This window comes from Podospora pseudopauciseta (assembly GCF_035222475.1).
Source record: "Podospora pseudopauciseta strain CBS 411.78 chromosome 2 map unlocalized CBS411.78m_2, whole genome shotgun sequence".
Lineage (NCBI taxonomy): Eukaryota > Fungi > Ascomycota > Sordariomycetes > Sordariales > Podosporaceae > Podospora > Podospora pseudopauciseta.
In genome coordinates this window covers 1,346,382-1,363,359 of record NW_026946663.1, presented here as the reverse complement: position 1 = coordinate 1,363,359, position 16,978 = coordinate 1,346,382, and the positions used below count along the sequence as shown (strand labels likewise).

At 52.5% G+C, this 16,978-nt stretch overlaps 5 protein-coding genes across 5 annotated transcripts; 2 read left to right on the top strand and 3 right to left on the bottom strand.

Annotated features, from left to right (window-relative positions):
- Positions 1–3,300: 3,300 nt before the first annotated feature.
- On the top strand, positions 3,301–3,954 carry QC763_203395 (uncharacterized protein; the record flags this gene model as incomplete). The annotated part of the gene is made up of 1 exon (XM_062909378.1): positions 3,301–3,954. One exon carries the CDS (start codon positions 3,301–3,303, stop codon positions 3,952–3,954), a length of 654 nt encoding a protein of 217 aa, XP_062768155.1.
- A 321-nt stretch (positions 3,955–4,275) lies between these two features.
- QC763_0033000 (uncharacterized protein) lies at positions 4,276–6,152 on the top strand. The gene is made up of 3 exons (XM_062905535.1): positions 4,276–4,517; positions 4,571–5,232; positions 5,326–6,152. Exons 1-3 carry the CDS (start codon positions 4,370–4,372, stop codon positions 5,668–5,670), a joined length of 1,155 nt encoding a protein of 384 aa, XP_062768154.1. The 5' UTR covers positions 4,276–4,369; the 3' UTR covers positions 5,671–6,152.
- Positions 6,153–6,493: 341 nt separating this feature from the next.
- On the bottom strand, positions 6,494–7,960 carry QC763_203390 (uncharacterized protein; the record flags this gene model as incomplete). The annotated part of the gene is made up of 1 exon (XM_062909377.1): positions 6,494–7,960. The coding sequence occupies one exon, from the start codon at positions 7,958–7,960 to the stop codon at positions 6,494–6,496; it is 1,467 nt and encodes a 488-aa protein (XP_062768153.1).
- A 257-nt stretch (positions 7,961–8,217) lies between these two features.
- Positions 8,218–9,046, bottom strand: QC763_203380 (uncharacterized protein; the record flags this gene model as incomplete). Its single annotated transcript, XM_062909376.1, has 2 exons — positions 8,675–9,046; positions 8,218–8,620 (listed from the first exon to the last, which is right to left on the bottom strand). The coding sequence occupies exons 1-2, from the start codon at positions 8,881–8,883 to the stop codon at positions 8,218–8,220; spliced, it is 612 nt and encodes a 203-aa protein (XP_062768152.1). The 5' UTR covers positions 8,884–9,046.
- A 2,779-nt stretch (positions 9,047–11,825) lies between these two features.
- Positions 11,826–16,260, bottom strand: ucp12 (putative ATP-dependent RNA helicase ucp12; the record flags this gene model as incomplete). The annotated part of the gene is made up of 2 exons (XM_062909375.1): positions 11,826–12,227; positions 12,300–16,260. 2 exons carry the CDS (start codon positions 16,258–16,260, stop codon positions 11,971–11,973), a joined length of 4,218 nt encoding a protein of 1,405 aa, XP_062768151.1. The 3' UTR covers positions 11,826–11,970.
- Positions 16,261–16,978: the final 718 nt, after the last annotated feature.

Below are 16,978 nucleotides of genomic sequence, written 5' to 3'. Positions count from 1 at the left end.
ACATCGGCGACAGAATGACCTTGAACCACCAGAAATACCGCAAGCCACGAGGGTAGCACGAGAGACAAGGGATCAACAAGTGGAGTCTTGTAGGGTTGTTAAGTTGGAAGGGAAACTCTGTCAACTTCAAGCTTGCCTATAAAATTGTGATGAAGGTAAGCCTGAATAGATCTAAACACTATGAGGGAGGACCGACTGGCCAGAAAGATGTCTTTGTCTACTCATGGGGAGGTTTAGAACTCATAATTAAAGAAGATAACACTCGGTGCTTTCACAACCACGACATAACCTTGATGTACATCAACGCATAACTATAACCTTATGAGCCCTTAAAATTTAGAGATAAGAGAAAGCGGCTGACAAAATTAAGCATTTGGGAGCTAGGTCATTAGAGCTGACATCGCCGTCGTCACACAACACAAAGCAATAAGTACTGATAGGCCTATAATCATAAGACGGTGTGCACTCAATGCTCTTATCCCTATACTCTTTATTGCCTCCTCATCTGTCCAGCAGCCTGCACAAATCACCATGACCCTGCCGACAACTCACCGAAATCACCCCTGAGATTCCGCTCAGCAGAAAAAGGGGTGATGTAAACAGAACCGGCCGGCCAGTCAAAACAAGTCCTACCAAAAAAAGGTGCATCCCAATCCCACCAGACAAAAGAAATCTATCGCCCCCCCCCCCCCCGCCAAAAGAAAACACCCTCTCCAGCCCAACTAAATTCTCCAACTTAGCCGTAAAAGCTCAGCAAAATCGGATGAGAAAGAGACCGAGGAAGCTTGAGAATGTCATCTGATAGCGCCTCTCTTATGTCTGCAAACAAGCCTCACGGCAAGGCTTCAGATGAGCATTAGTGGCAAACATGGTATCAGGATTCGAATTTTTCACCTCGCCATGTGGACAAGAACACGCCGGGGTCATCAAATCAATAAAAGGGACACGCTGTAGTATTTTCTTCGAATATATCTCTGCTGGCAAGCTTTGACCTGGCCAAGCGGCCTAAAAGCAAACAGACCCGAAGGATCACGATCAGTTATTCTACACTACTGTTTACTACCCTTCATTCAACCTCCATTTGGAAAGTACCTTGAACAGCTTTCTATTGTGCAGTTCGCACTGCCCAGCAACAACCCCCCAACATCACCCCCTGAGTAGAGAGAGGGGCCCACAAAAAAGGGGCTATGGGAATGTAAAACAAACCAACAAAGGTACAACCAGGCAGCATAAACTAAATACTAGAAGACTCTAAACAATAAAGATAACAGGCACAAGCAAACTAACAATGGAAATAAAACCTATCACTGATTCTGTCCCCCTTGGCCGCCCTGTCCGCCAAAGCTATTCAGCGGACGCCAGCGTCGACTAACGGGATCCAAGACCCAGTCACTTTGAGGGGGCGGAAGCACTTAATTTTGCTGCTGCTGCTGCTGCTGCTGCGGCTGTTGCGGTTGTTGCTGCCATGATAACCTTGTCCAGCGACATACGCCTGAGCTCCTGACTGCGCAGCGGGATTTCTGCTGCTGATAGTAGTAAACCCCCGCCCGCACAAGCCTGCTGGCTCGACTGGGCTTGTGAATATCCTGGGGCGTAGTATTGTTGACCGGGCTGTGGGCATAGCACTGGTGCGCGCGTTGAAGCTGCTGTCCCTGCTGTTGCTGGGGTGCATACGCCTGCGTCTGCGCCTGTTGGTATGCCTGCTGCTGCTGAGCAACAGCATTGTAGCCAGCTGGGTTCTGGGCTTGTGCAGACGCAGGATAATGCACAGCCTGGGGAGAATGTTGAAGCGGTGGCTGACCGCGACATCCGTCGTCGTGGCAACTTTGTATGCTCAAATCCCAAAGGTAGTTGCAAGTAGGGCAGTACCATCCTCCTTTAGCTCCCGACATCGTGATCTGCGATAAGACTTTGGAATCGATGAGAACTGGTGATGGCTGTGGAGGGTGGGCTGCTTGAGTGTTGCTCGCTTGCAGATGCTGGTGCCATGGAAAGAAGATGAAGACGGTGATGGTGATGGAGAGCAAGTGGAGGAGTTGATGATGGCCATGACAAGGTAGTTATACTGGTACATTAAGGTATGACGAGGAACCTCTCTGGCTGCAGCAGAGAACTCTTGATACTTTTGTGACGTGGAAGCAAACAGGAAAAGGGGGCAATAATATGAAGCATGAAACTGAATACGCAAGGAAACCACAGCCGCGAGATCCAGACTTTGACATCAGTCTCCATGTGACAAAACCAATTGCTCCCAGTATGTTCTTCAGTGTAGATATTTAAGGACTGCCAGTGATTTCCCCAGCTTAGCATGAACTCTTGCCAGCTTCCCATCAGCAACAACACCCATCCAACCACCTTACCTATCTCGCAACTCTTCAAGTTGGCCCGTTTTTCGCCACTCTATCAAGAACCTTCATACTTTCCGCAGCTCTGCGAAGATGCGCAGTTGTCACTTAGAGATTCACCCCTGTGAATGTCCCTACGTCAGACCCAATGCTTGTCCTTCGGCAACGCCCATCCAGCAGAAGATGCAACTCAGATTATATGCCGCAATTCTTGCCGTTATCAGGGAAGACCGTGGATGTGCTGCAGATGCACTGAATGGACCGCGATGACTGGCCAGTGCCGCTGATCTCGTTCCAACACTGACTAAATGTCTTAAGAAACCTTGAGATCTCAAGCAAAGATAGAGCCTCCCAGGGCTAGGTCCACTCCGCCTGTCGTCCAAGTGGATGCTGCCTTGATCTTTCCTCCTCAACTCAACTGTACCTTTCTCTAGCACACAATGAATCCCAAATGCACTTTTTGAGGACGACCCAGTTCGAGGATGGACTTTTCACCCATTCTAAACACCAAGCCATCCATCTACCACAACCACTTACGTTCCAGCTTCTTGTAGACCCCCTCAACATGTGTTTCAGACACTCCATCGTCCACCCCTACCACTGCTTCAGCTCCGCACGCAGCCTCTGCTCAGCCTGTCCATCCCAGGTCCGGTCCCGAACCCAACTCTGCAGCAAGGCAGAGGCGACCGATCCCTAGACCGCCGCCAGCTCTGCACCAACACTCTATTCCTCCCAGCCATGCGTATACCGGGATTGTTACTGCCAGGGCAGGCCATGGTCTTGCTGCAAATGCGGGACAGAAATCGAAGAGGGCGGTAGATGCACGAATGATACCTACAGTGGGAGAGGAACCCGAGGTCGCCACAGGTGCTGCAAGGATTGCACGCAAGATCCCGAGCTGCGCATGTTGCTTTTTCTTTACTTTCACCTTTCGGGAGCTGACGGACAATAAGCAATGGGAGGTTACCACGACGTCGAATTTCCCCATGAGGAACCGGGGTTCTTCCCCAGAAGCCCTCCGTTCCAGTACCCCGACGGCCTCCCTGATGGCATTGCCGATTTTTCGATAACCGATCCTGCACTTGGTCTGGAACAACATGGTCCTGTGTCTATGCCTGTTGTTCAACCCATCTTGGTGCCCCCGCAGCCTCCCGCCCAAGAGACACCCATGGCTGCGGTTGTGGATGCCACTGCACCTCCCGGCGGCACCAACAGCGGTATCAACGGTGGTAGCGGTGCACCTACCAATGGCAATCGGGGCCCGTCTCCTGCGTGCTCCTACGGCTCGTCTCCAGCCCCGGCTGCGTCTCCAGCTGCTGTCAAGGATGATGGCAATGACGGATCCAACGACAAGCAAGGATCTGACGGCAATGACGAATCCAACAACACTGGCGATCAATCAACTGCCTCTTGGAGCATCGTTCACTCTCTTCCAAGGCTTACTCGATGGCTTTCTGACGCCTCGTCTTTATGTTTCAAGGCACTGCCTATGTTTTTTGAGGCCGTTTTCATACACTGGATTGGAGGGCTTGGTACATTTCTGGAAGCGTGGATATTTCTTTTCAAGGCCTCACCACGGTTGATCAGCGTCACTAAGCAACTATCTTAAGCTTGTCGAGTATTTCCAAGACCAAATCATTTTCTCAATGGATAGCTCTAAACCTCAAGCGTGTCATGGTCCTGCGGCCGGTTGGTTGTACGTGACAGGCGCCCCTATGTGCAGCCTCCCGTGTTGTTGGTGTTTGTGTCAAGGGTGACACAGGGGACCATGGGGGCGCACAGGTGACTCGGGAAGACACAGCATGATGCTGCTGGTAGCCAGTGCAGTGCGAGTGTTGTGTGTATATGTGTGTGTGTGTGTGTATAAAAGGGCTCTCGGCCGTTTTCTTCTTCTCTTTTGATCTGATCATTTCTTTTTTTTTTTTGGTTAACTCTTTACTCCTTTTTGTTTCTGATTTGGATTTTTTCTTTTTTTGCTGCTGACAAGCTGTTGTCAGCTTGCTGCTGTGGTGTTACCGACCATCATGGTAATAGCGTGGATGTGCTGTCAGTGCGACTTTGGGAATCGGGATGGGCGGTACTGTGGGGGGCAGATTGTGGGGGGAGGGCAGATTGTTTATGAGGTTGCTTGTGGGCATGGGAGGTGTGAGGGGTGTACGGAGGGGGGTAGAGGTGAGTTTCGGGAATGCTGATATGGGTTCTGGGGTGGTGTTAACTGTTGGCAGGACCGCAGTCGTTGTTGGAGGCCCAGGGGCAGTATCAGGGTGGTTACCGGCAATATTATCCACAGCAGGAGGAGGTTCGTCAAACCGCGACTTTTCAGCCTCTGATGTCAAATCAGCAGCCTCCAGCACTGAGCTCCTGGTTTTGGAAGACCGGATCCATCGGATTGACGATGCCGTCGTCTGAGCTTCGACCTGCCGGCGTGCGGGACACGGAAGGGGACGAAGAGTATTGGGTTAATTGGTTCACACAGGGGTTTCGACCGCCCCCTGAACCGGCGTGTGATCCATGGACAAATCCAGACCACAACGTGTCAGGCCCATTCCCGCAACCTAATCAATCCACCCCTCTTCCTCACCCTAACCCGCCACCACCACCACCACCAACCCACGAAACAACCACCACCACCACCTCCCCCCTCCAAACCTACCTCACCTCCCGCCTAAAATCCCAATCCACCAAACCCTGCGTCATGACAATAGGCGAATACGACAAAATGATGTCTGACGCCCCAGCATACACACCCCCAGTGGGGTACCTAGCCGACTACGCTATCCTCACGGCAACCTCTTCCCACCACCACAAGGAAAAGGAAAAAGATCGGAAGAAGAGAGAAGAGATGATGAGACGGGAGGAAAAGGCCTCTTTTGGGTTTGCCGAACGGGTGTGGAGGCGGCATTGTGATGCTGTTAGGGTGAGGGATCCGGAGGGGGAGTTTGGGGAAGGAGGGTATAACGTGGAGGATCAAGGGGAGGAGGTGAAGATGGAGTTGGATGAGGGGGATCATGCTCAGTTGCAGCAGATTTCGAGACGGAAGAAGAGGACGGGGGAGGAGGTTGGGGAACGGAGTAGGAAGGTTAAGGGTAAGGGGAAAGAGAGGGAGAGGGAACAGGTGGGGGAGGGGACGAGGTGGAAGAGGGATAAAGGGAAGGGGAGGGAGAAGGGGCAGGATTATTTTACTGAGACGGTGCAAGGTGGGCAGACGTGGGGTTTTGAGGGGTTGGATGGGGGGATGGATGTTGATGAGGCTGAGGCGGAAGAAGGTGGGGGTGATAAGGGTTGTTATCAGGCTACTGTTGAGGATGGGGAGGAGGAGTTGTGATGGTTGTGGGAATAGGGGGTTTGTTTTGTTGACTTTTGTTTTGCTGTTGTCAGGGGTGGCGGAGGATGGGAATAGGGTTAGGGTAATGCCTTGGATATGATTCCTGTGAGTTGTTCTCATTGCTTGTTTGTGCTCGTGGTTTCAAGTGGTATGTGGGATAATGCTTTCAGGCGATGTTTACCTGACTTGATGTGGGTTTTGTAGGTTTGTTTGGTGGACATGTAACAGTGCGAGCAAGACGCGTTGAGTTGAGAAGCTCAAGGTCGAGTCGCAAGTCATGGTAAACAAAACACTCGAGACTCCCACAACTCCTGCACCTCAAAAAAGTCAAAAATAAAACAGCAGAGGTCTTCAACTGGGTAACAGCAAAAATACCAGATATTAAGATAATGAAAAAAAAAAAAAAAGAAGAAGAAAAAAGAAGAAAAAAAGAAAAAAAAAGAAAAGAAAATGAAACAAAAAAAGGGCAAAAGCTTACCGGGCCAACCCACCCAGACACGTGTCTGGGAGAGGTGGCCGGCTACGAAAACCCCGGTGGTTTTACTTCGAATTGAACTCGGGAGCTATCGGTTGCAAGCTCCCGGGGGGGGAAGGTAACAGCAGCCCCTCCACCTTGACCATTTGTCCTGACCACGAAGTGTGGCGCCCTGGTCAAGATTACAGGGCTGCTGTTGGAAGGTGGGTGAGGAAGGTGGTATATATACCGTGATTCTGTCTCTTGGTGTCCCGCCTCTTCTCCTCATGTTCGCTCAGTCGGCCCATAACATCAGCTCGACCTCCCGTGGTCACCGCCCACCGCCACTCACACAATCCACCTCGCGCCTCACAACTTACTCTTCCTCCTCCACTTCGCATAAGGATGCTCCTCACCCACCCTCTTCGGCACCAAATGATCGACCGCCCTCGTGTTCACCAACCCCGGGTGCAACTCCTCCAAACTCGTCACCCCACACATCTTCATCGTCGTCACCAGCTCATCGTTCAAAATCTCCAAATACCTCTCCACCCCCTCCCTCCCATACCCCCCCAACGCCCACAGCACCCCCCTCCCAACGCCCACCCCCCTCGCCCCCAAACACAACGCCTTGAACACATCCGTCCCCCTCCTCACCCCCCCATCAATCAACACCTCCATCCTGTCAAACACCCCCGGACAACACCTCTGCAGCTCCAAGAGCACCAAAATCGTCCCGGTAGCAGTGTCAAGACTCCTCCCTCCATGGTTGGAAATGACAATCCCATCCACCAACCCCGTCTCCATCGCCCTAACCGCATCGGCCGCAGTCTGCACCCCCTTCAACACAAGCTTAACCCCCTCCGGCAACAAGCCCTTCACCCACCCCAAATCCTCCCACGAAAACGAATCATCAATATACCCCCCCATCACCCTCCCCAGCGCCGCCCCTTTCCCGTCCCCAACAGCAGCTGCCGTCCCCGCCATCGGAGCCAGTGTCCCCCCCCCAGCAGCAGTGGGAATCCGTTCATCAGCCTCCCGCTTCCCAGGCACCGGCGCATCAACCGTGACCATCACCGCCCTGACCCCATTCCTCGCCGCCTCTTCAATCACCCTCTCAGAATTAACCCTGTTTTTATCAACATACAACTGCAGAAACGCCGGGTGAGAGGTATTTTGCCCAGATAAAATTTCCGACAGGGTGAAGGATGCAGACGTGCTGATTGTTTGGGCCATGTCGAGGTTGGAACAAGCCAGTGCTATGGCCTTTTCACCAGACGGGTGGATTATTTTCCCCAGGGAGGTGGGGGAGATGAATATGGGTGATGAGACGGGACAGTTGAGGATGGTGGTGACGAGGGGGGTGGTCGGGGTGGAGACGTTGATCAGGATGCGGGGGCGGAGGGCGAGGTGGGAGTAGAGGGAGGAGTTGGCGCGGTGGGTGAGGCAGTCAGTTGCGGCGGAGGAGATGAATGCGGTTGCCTTTGGGGTGAGGGAGGGGATGGCGGCGAGGGGGAAGTCGTGGGGGGAGATCAAGGTTGATAATGGGGGCTTGGTGGGCACAGATGAGAATATCTGGGGAACGGGGGTTTGGACCGAGTCAGATGATCCGATTTGTGCTGTTGGAGGAAGGGAAGTCCGGATTAGGGAGGGTGAGTGCACTTTGTTGTAGGGGACTGAGGCGTCTTGGCCGGCATGTTGAAGGAGGATTTGGAGACCGCCCGGGTGGGAGGGGGCGAAGGCGGTGAGGTCGTAGACTAGGCCGTTGATTGCTAGCCAGAGGGAACTGGGGGCGTCATGTTGGGATAGTTCTGCTGGGGATATCTTGCGGGACATTTTTTATTTTTTATTTATTTTTGGGTGTTTTACTTTGTGATGAAGATGGGACCGATGTTGGTTGTTGAGCGAGGAGGTAAAGAGTCCGGGCTTACACCGGGGATATCATCCACCGCCGACCGAAGCGACGTCACTTTTCTCGGCCGAAGTTACCGATCTTCGGGACAAAGACCCCCGAGCACCGCGGGTCCGACACCCGACACCACCAAAACACACATCACACACACCGATTCTCTCATGCTTTATCATTATCAGTTCTAAGCAAGCGCCCTCCCGACCAACATCTTGGCCCTCTCACTCAACTCCATCCCCAACGCCAACCCCCTCCCCTCCTCGCTCATCTTCCCCCACGTCTTTTGCAGAATGCTGATTATCTTGTCCTCGTCAATCTCAGGCTTGCTCTCGAAATCATCAAACTGGTCGTCCAAAAACACCAAGCAGGCCACGTCCTCCAGCACCTGCGTCTCCTCGTTATTTTTGAGGTCTTCTTTCCTCACCAGCGCAGCTACACGCTCAATCTCTTCTTTGTCCAGCCCAGGCTGGATCTCGTCTGAGGACAGGAGCTGGGTGAGCTGGGTGGCAGCGACAGACTTTTGTTTTGCCCGCCAGGTGAGGTAGCCCGGCCGGGTCATGGGGTAGGTTGAGCGGGGGATTTCCCAGCTTTATTTCACATCATCAGTTTAGTGTTTATGAGGGGGAAAGGGGGGGATATACCGTCGAAAATGCTGCGCTCGACAGGCCAGCTGCAGGGCGGGCGACGCATCCTTTTTCCGCCTGGCCAGCCAGCGAGTCATTTTTTGGGCGTAGTGCAGCTCGTAGGGGACGTCGTTGGGGCCGGGCCGGGGGTCTTGGGCGTGGGCTGCATCGATGAGGTTAAGGGCTGTGGCGTAATTGCCTGGGAGGGGAGGAAGGGGGGTTGTCATTTTTGGTGGCGGCTGCTGGTAAGTGAACGGGTGAGTGGTGAACTCTCCTTTGTTTGGTGAAGTGGAGATGAGAGACGAAATGGTGCTGTGACCCCCTTTTTTGAGAGGTGGGATGATGTGCTTAGTCAGCAGGCAACGTTCACTCACAGAGAAGAGAAAAAAATGTGTGAGAAAATTGGTTCTTTATTGGAGCATTGCTCGGATCTTTTGGGGGATAGGTGAGAGAAATGGTGCTATTAAGTGAAAGGGGATTGGGGTATCGCTTGAGGGAAATGGGATGATTAGGGCCCAAGGTAATATGTGATGGGAAAGTACTGTTGTAGTGCCAGGTGGTGTGGTAGGGGGACGATGTCTTTGAGTCCTTCTTCCTGTCCTTCTGCTGTTGATGATTCAGAATTTTTCGCGTTCTCTCTCCTTGATCGTAAACTAGCTTCCATTTTATGTCGTATCTCTTGTGTGAAGCTCCGTCGTCGGCAGCTCATTTGTTGGAAGAAATGCTGCTCTTCCTTGCTATGAGCGTATCCTCTTGGGGCGCTCAAAAGCAGGGAAAGACACCAGACCATCGGGACCCTCCCACTGGCAATCTTTCGACAAACACTTCTGATCCGTGAAATCTCTCTCCCTGTGGTTGACCTCATCGCAGAAGCGGCGAAGTGAGCTTCCGGGAATGGGTTCGGAATTTCTCGCAGTAGATGGTGGTAGCGTGCGTGTGACCGCAGCCGTAGTTGGTATCTCGAGTCTCACACGTCTTGTCTGAAGATTGGTAAATGTGATGGTGAGGAAGGGCTGATGAGAGTCTCTGTCGGAAATGCGGAAAGAAAGAAGCGTTTGTGCCAACTCTGCTGATTGTCTGGCGATGATGAGGGAGAGTGTGCGAGATCGTGGCGAATAGGCACATGGTGTTGACACCATGGTGGAGTGGTTGACGACGTTGCTCCGAGGCCGAGTGAGATCCCCAAAATGCTCCACGGGTTGCCAGCTCGTGTGCCTTGACAAAGTCAACACAGCACACTCTTGAGAGGTTGTACGCCAACAGATCAAAACAACCTCCAGGGCTTGAGTACCTAAGTGGTAAACGGCCATGAAAGAAAATTAATAAGCCTTTAAATTATCTTGCAAGGCCATCAAATTGTTTCAAGGGCCTTTGAACCATGTTTTAATGTCTCTTAACTATCTTCTAAGGCTTATTGACTATTTCTTTACGTTCGATAAGTAGCTGAATTGCAAGCAACACAGAGGTTGACAGCAGCACGGTTCACATTCTCATTTGAGGCAGCTATCAAGTGACGTTCACGCAGCAAACGCGAAGGGCCGAACCAGGCGCGACAGCCTTGGCAGCACTGCTGTAGACCACGTCCATGTCGGTATGGCCGCAGACGTAGTAGCAGATTCTGTTCTCGCACATCTTGTCTCGAGGTGGATGATTAGTGTGTGGTGGGTGAGGCGTGGAACTGGTTGAGTGATGAAGCTAAATGTAGCGAGAAGATGTACCTGACTGACGGATCCGTTGATGTATCTGATAGATATGGAGAGAGGAAAAGGAAAGAGTTTGCAGACTGAAAGGAAGCTATTTGTATAACTTCCTCTAAGACGAGAAGAACCACTCGTCATCTATCCACCTCAGAGGAGCATGGTCTTTCACTTGAGGCGGGGCGCAACGATTCACTTCCATTTAGTCTGGTCGTCAAGAGCAAAAGCTCGGGGTGGATCTCAGAGGTTAGACAGACGGAAACAGAAACCAATGCCGCTACGCTATACTCATTTCTCGCTCAAAAACTGCAAAACCATATCCTCATGCCCTCTCCCAGCCCTCGCATAACCGCTCAAGGATAGAGACTCGAGTTTCCTCAGGTCCGGCCTCGAGGCTGCCTTGAACCTCTCCAAATTAATCCCCCACCACGCACTATCCCGTCCCTCAACCCAGCAATAACAACTTGAAGGACACTTGAAGTTCTCGAAATCTTCATCGTAAGTGAAGTAGGGACAGTAACTGTACACGAAGGTGTGGTTGTCAAGCGGAACAAGAGTGGCACCCCGGCAACAGGCCACCAGGGGCATGACGTGACCTCAGGGGTGGTGTGGATGAGCGTGATCTGGCACATTTTGTCGGTGGAGTGTTGGGATGAAACGATGCCCGTCGTGATGTTGCTCGTACACCGGCGGACGCCCTAAGCAATGTGTCAGCCTTGTCACCTCGGTGAATTCACCTGAACAAAAAGGCAAGTGGCATACCTTGATCAGCACAGTGATGGTCGTCCTGAGCGAAGAATGCCGGGGCAAAAGGTGATTTGCGCGATGTAGACAGTTAGAGCATTCATCCAAGAAGAAAAGTGTGTGGTCAGGCGAAAAAAGTCTCCCAGAACTTGTCCACGACGAGAGAACCACTCCGGGAAACAGGCCGCAAAGTCGAAGGGAACTCACCAGCCAGACCTCTCAAACACGTCATCATCCCCATCCCCATCCTCCTACAGAGGAAGGCATGACACCCCACCTCGACAACAAAAACGACCCTTCCATATCACATCACCAACCACCTAACCAGCTACCCTCATGACAAAATGATTGATAGGCACAAAGAGGTTAACCTATATTATATTATGCATTATGCCTTAAAACATAATTGGTAGGCCTACTACTTTACTCCTAAAAGCATAACTCACAATATAATATAGGTTAACTCATGTTAGACACTCCAAAAAGCTCATTGGCCAACCCGGCCAGACCAGTGTCTGAAAGAGGTGGCCGGCTACGAAAACCTATTAGGGTGGGTTTTACTCCGGGATCGAACTGGGGAGCTATCGGTTGCAAGCTCGCGGCTTGGGGGGGCAGTAATAGCAAGCTCCCACATCCTTAACCATTTGTGCTGACCACAAGGGCGCCCTGGTAGAAGAATATTGAAGCTGGTGTTGGAAGCTGTGAGGTTGACCTAATATGCGAACCATGGTTTCTTTGCTCCTTCCAGTGTCACCCCTCTTGCTGTCGATAATAACCAAGCTGCATCTACCACCACGACCACCTGGGACAGCCCAACAGTGTTCGTAAATCATCCATCCATTCTCTATTCTACCCTATTTTATCTAATCCCATCTAAGCATCCATCCCATCCAACTCAATCATCTTCACCACCAACCTGATCACATCCTGCTTCTGCTTGTCAAAGTCCACGCCCGGGTTCTCGACCTTTGTCTCGATCAGCTTATCGATCACGCCCCTCAGCCTCGACACCAAGACACCGATTCTCGCCCAGCCTCTCAGTCTCAACCAACCGTCCACCACCAGGCCACGACCCTGCGTGTCGAGTTCAATGGCGCCAGAAAAGAGGAGGAGGGTGTAAGCGTTGAATGCTATTTTCATTTTTTTTGTTTTTTTGTTAGCCCACCATGTCAAACACTTCAAAAAGAACAGGACAAACTTACGCGTCAAATCCCTGACAAAAATCTTGCTCGTCGAAATCATGCTGAAATACGACACAAAGCTCGCGTGTCCCGAAAACCCCTGCGAGTCAAACAGCGTGCTGCTGGGGTGGATAAACACCCTCCCGCTCTCCTGAGCAAAGTACTTGATCGTCTTTGCTTCGGGATCCAACTCCACCGCACCAGCCATGGAAGCAGCAAACTTCTTGTCGGGGAACTGAATGCGGCAGATTTGTGGGGAAAATGCAGAGGCTGTCAACGCACGAAGGAGGACCATCGACTGCTGCTGTTGTTGCTGTGAGGCTTGAGGGTTATACCAACGGGGAATGATCCCCATCTCGGTCAAGCTAGAGTAAAACTGGGTGCGGGTGGAAGAGATGTCTGACATGGTGGGATAGGATAAGAAGTTCTCGGAGCAGAATTGGCGGATGCGGTGCTGAGGCACGCGATCCGACATCATGGTGTCGAATTCTTGGTAGGCGCGGAGGTCAGTGAGCAGGTCACCGTCGCCTCTAGCGAAGCGCATTTTGGCCTGTTTGGCCTCCTCGCGCTTGTCTGGCGGCGACAAGAAGGGGCTTTTGGTGCTGAGGATGGCGGCAATGCTGACACAGTCGTCGAGGCAGCCGAAGATCGAACCATAAACCATGAGCTTACCGCACCTCAGATCAGCTGGGATCAAGGACAGTTGTTGACCAAGAGCCGTCAGCTCATCGCCATCCAGAGCGCCCATCCGACGAAGCATATTGATAGCCGCCTCGACCGCTGTCACCTCAGGGGGCGTCGGCGCCCGAGACAAGAAATGGCTGACATCACGGATACCCATCGCTCTCACAGCCAGGCACAGTTGCTCAAGAGGAACTCTCCTGATCTCAGGCTCAGGCCGCTCAGCCATCTGCTGCTCAAGGTTTCGTGTGTAGAGCTTGTAGCAGTTGCCCTCTTGCACACGGCCGGCACGGCCACGGCGCTGCTTGCAAGCTGCGCGAGAAGCCCAAGTCTCTTCCAGCTTCCGCATGTTGTTCTGGGGGTCAAACGACGTCTCCTTGACACGACCACTGTCGATAACGGCAACGATGTCGTCGATGGTGATGGACGTCTCAGCAACGTTGGTGGCGATGACAATCTTTCTCTTGCCAGGTGGCGGTGACAAGAACACCTTCTTTTGCTCCTTGGTCTCCAACGAGGCATGAAGCGGCAAGACGTGAAGAGAGCTGACTGATCGCAGGACGTTGCACGCTCTGTTGATCTCTGCCACGCCGGGCAAGAAGATCAAGATACCACCGGCCTTCTGCAAGCTTGACAGCTCCTCATCGATTGCCTTGACAACATCAGCAAGCAGGTCATAGTTGATCCGGTGTCCCAGTCTCTGGATAATCTTGTTGACGGGGTCGACATCTCTGCCAGACGCCTGGTTTGCGCTGTCGTCGTAGTGGTCGTTCCTACCACCGAGATTTCCACCACTGAAGCCAGTGATACGGATGATGTCGTCTAGGTAGAAGTCATTGACAGGATATGTGCGGCCCGCGATCTCGACCAGACCGACCGTGACGTTCTGCTTGTCTACCATGAAGTAATCCCTAAACGAAGACGCGTCAAGAGTGGCGCTCATGAGGATAAGCTTGAGATCTCTCCGTTTGTAAAGAACATCGCGAACAATGCTCAACAGGAAGTCCGTGTCCAAGCTACGCTCGTGGACTTCATCGATAACGATGTGACTGACGTCAGCCAGAGATGCCACCACATCTTCAACCCTGCCGCCAGAAGTTTGCAATCTTCTGAGCAACACACCAGTGGTCACAAAAGTGATCTTGGTACTCGGGCTTGTCTTGTGCTCGCCACGAATCGAGAAACCGACCTCCTGCCCAACCTGAGTACATCTCTCCTCAGCCACACGGTCGGCAAGACCGAGAGCAGAGATACGACGGGGCTGGGTGACGATAATGTTGGCACTCCCGCCAAGACCCCGATCGTACAGGTCATCCAGAACGAACTGAACAGACTGCGTAGACTTTCCGGAACCCGTCTCTCCAGAAATGATGGTGACTTGGTTCTGCTGAACAGTCTGGACAACTCTCTGCCTAACTTGCCAAGCCGGCAGTCTTTCTCTCTGCGCCGTCATCTTCTTGTAGTTGGGAGCCTCTGTCCGGGCCAACCACTCCTGCTTGCTCTGCGGGTTTGGTGTCCAATTGATGGGCTTCGGATACCGTTGCCGCTTCCGTGATGACTTGACCACTGGTCTTGGTACTTCTGAGGCAGCTGATGCCACTGCCGCAACATCTCTCAAAGCGCCTGGCTTCTCGATAATCTCGTTGATATTCTGCTGGATCCAATCCACGATAAAATAAATCTTGGTCTCCTCGCCCTGCAGTGATTCCCTCGCATACGCCAACGCCTTCTTGATGATGCTCAACTTGATGTACGCCGGAAGCTGGGCCTCGATGGCCAAGATGACCTGCGCAGGATACTCGGGCGACTTTCGGAACTGCAAGTGTGTCTCCACATCCTTGTGAGTCCCGTTAACAACCCCCTCCAGCCGAATCTTGCACACCTCAGGCGAGCTGCTCGAGTAGAGATCACCAAAGCTCGCCTCGAGAGTAGCCATCTCCTCCTCCCAGCACTCATCCGAGTCCCTCCAGGTATCAAGCTCTTCCTCCTGCGCCTTTTCCTGCTCATTACTCCCGCTCGCCAATAGCAACTCCTGCAGAGCGCAAGCAGCCTTCCCTTCATCACCCCCATTGGCATCATAGATCTTCCTCACCAAATCAACCGAATACCCCGACTCCGCCAACCGCTTGATCGCCCCCTCCCTCCTCAAATCCGTCGCAGCAACCGTAACTCCCGCGCTATACTTCTCCGGCAGCGCCCACCTAGGCAAATCATCCTCCGGAATATGCACCAGCAACCACTCCAACGTCTCCTCCCGATCCTTACACTCCTCCACCGCCTCCTCCACGTGGCTCTGCCTAAACCCCAGCCCCTTCAACTCCCTCACAATCTCCCCCTTCTGCCTCTCCGTCATCACCACCCCATGCGGATTCCACACCGTCTCCCTCCTCAAAATCTCCTCCAGCTGCGTCCTAGTCTTCCCACCCATCTCAATCTTGGGCACCGTAGCCCACCCCCTCATCAAATTACTCACCCCCCCACCACCTCCTCCTCCCGCTCCCGACCCCCCACCCGGTCCCCTCATCGGTACCCCCCCAAAGCTCGCCTGCTCCTGCAGCTGCTTCTCCCTCGCAGCCTGAACCTGCGCCCTTTTCTTCTCCGCCTCCCTCTTCGCCTCCTCCCTCTCTCTCAAGGCCTGGAACGGATCAGCCTCATACATCCACCCCTTCCCCTCCTTCACATCCTCCCTCTTCAACTGCTCCAACTCCTTCCAATACCCCCTATGATCCGGCGGCAGCGTCATATGAATATTCTTCATACTACAAACCCTAAAAAGCGCATACGTCGCCGCGAAATGCTTCGCCTCCAACGCAGTCGGTTTAATCGCCAAATGGACATGACTAGGCGGCAGTTTAAAAGGCGGCAATTTCGTCACTTCTTGCGTTTTCGGGTTGCGAGCAGATAAAGAGACGATAACCGAAAACCCATCCTTGGTCTTCATGGTGTTGTACTCTGGACGATCCCATTTCTGGCGTTGGCAGTGCTCAGAGAGGAGATTGACTGGTAGTTTTCCCGTCCAGGAAGCGCCGCCAATGATTTGCTTGACTGTTGGTTTTGGGGGGCCAGAGTCAATACTTTCTTGTTGCTGACCAGCGGAGGAAGGACCGCCTTTGCTGGGACCACCACCTGTGCGGCGCTTGGGGTCCTTGTCTGAGTTGGTGAAGACGATGAAACTGTCGTCTTCGGCTGCTGGGGATTTCTTCTTGGTGTCTTTTTTCCCGCTGGACGACGAGCTCTTCCCAGCGGATGATGCTGCCGGTGGTGGTGGGGCTGGGGCGGGTGTTTTCTTGTGTCTGGCCATTTTGATGCTGTTGTTGATAAATGAAAACTGATGGTGATGTGGATTGTTGATGTGGATTGTTGATGGAGAGAGTTGTTGTTGGTTGTTTGTTTAAAAAAAAAAAAAACCCCCCCCAAAAAAACAGGCTGAATGAATCAGTGCAAAGAAAGGTGTGAAATTTGTTTTTTCTCACGTCGTGTCGAATAAAGACCCCCGGAATGAAATCAGTCGTCGTGCGCAGCTCTCCATAGTCGTATGAGAGCTCCCTAGAAAGTAAGAGGGAGATTCTCCTGAAAGAGCGCAAAGGATTATCGAAGAAATGAGCAAAGCAAAAGGTTTGACGGCGAGGGAGTGATTGGATGCCCCTCCCCTGAGGCTTAACAGGGTTGAGCAGAGTATTGCTTGGCAGAGGTTCAAGAGAAGCGCTTGGGCCTTTTGCGCGGGATCACCACGGATAGTAGCATTCGGGGTAGCTGCATATATATTTTGCGTATCGAGAAGCACCATCAGGCATCCCCTCGAGCACAGATTGCGGTAGACATCGACGTGACAATCGCTGAGTAAAATGTATATCAATTAAAGAAAAGCCTTTGATCTCCCCCCCAAAAAACGACACTTCCCTAGCAGATAAGTAAACTCCATAACGCACTTTCACACGCCTAACCCCACCCAATAACCCACACCATACAAAAGACGAATCCCCCTCCCTAATCCTCCATCTCCTCCTCCTCCTCGTCCT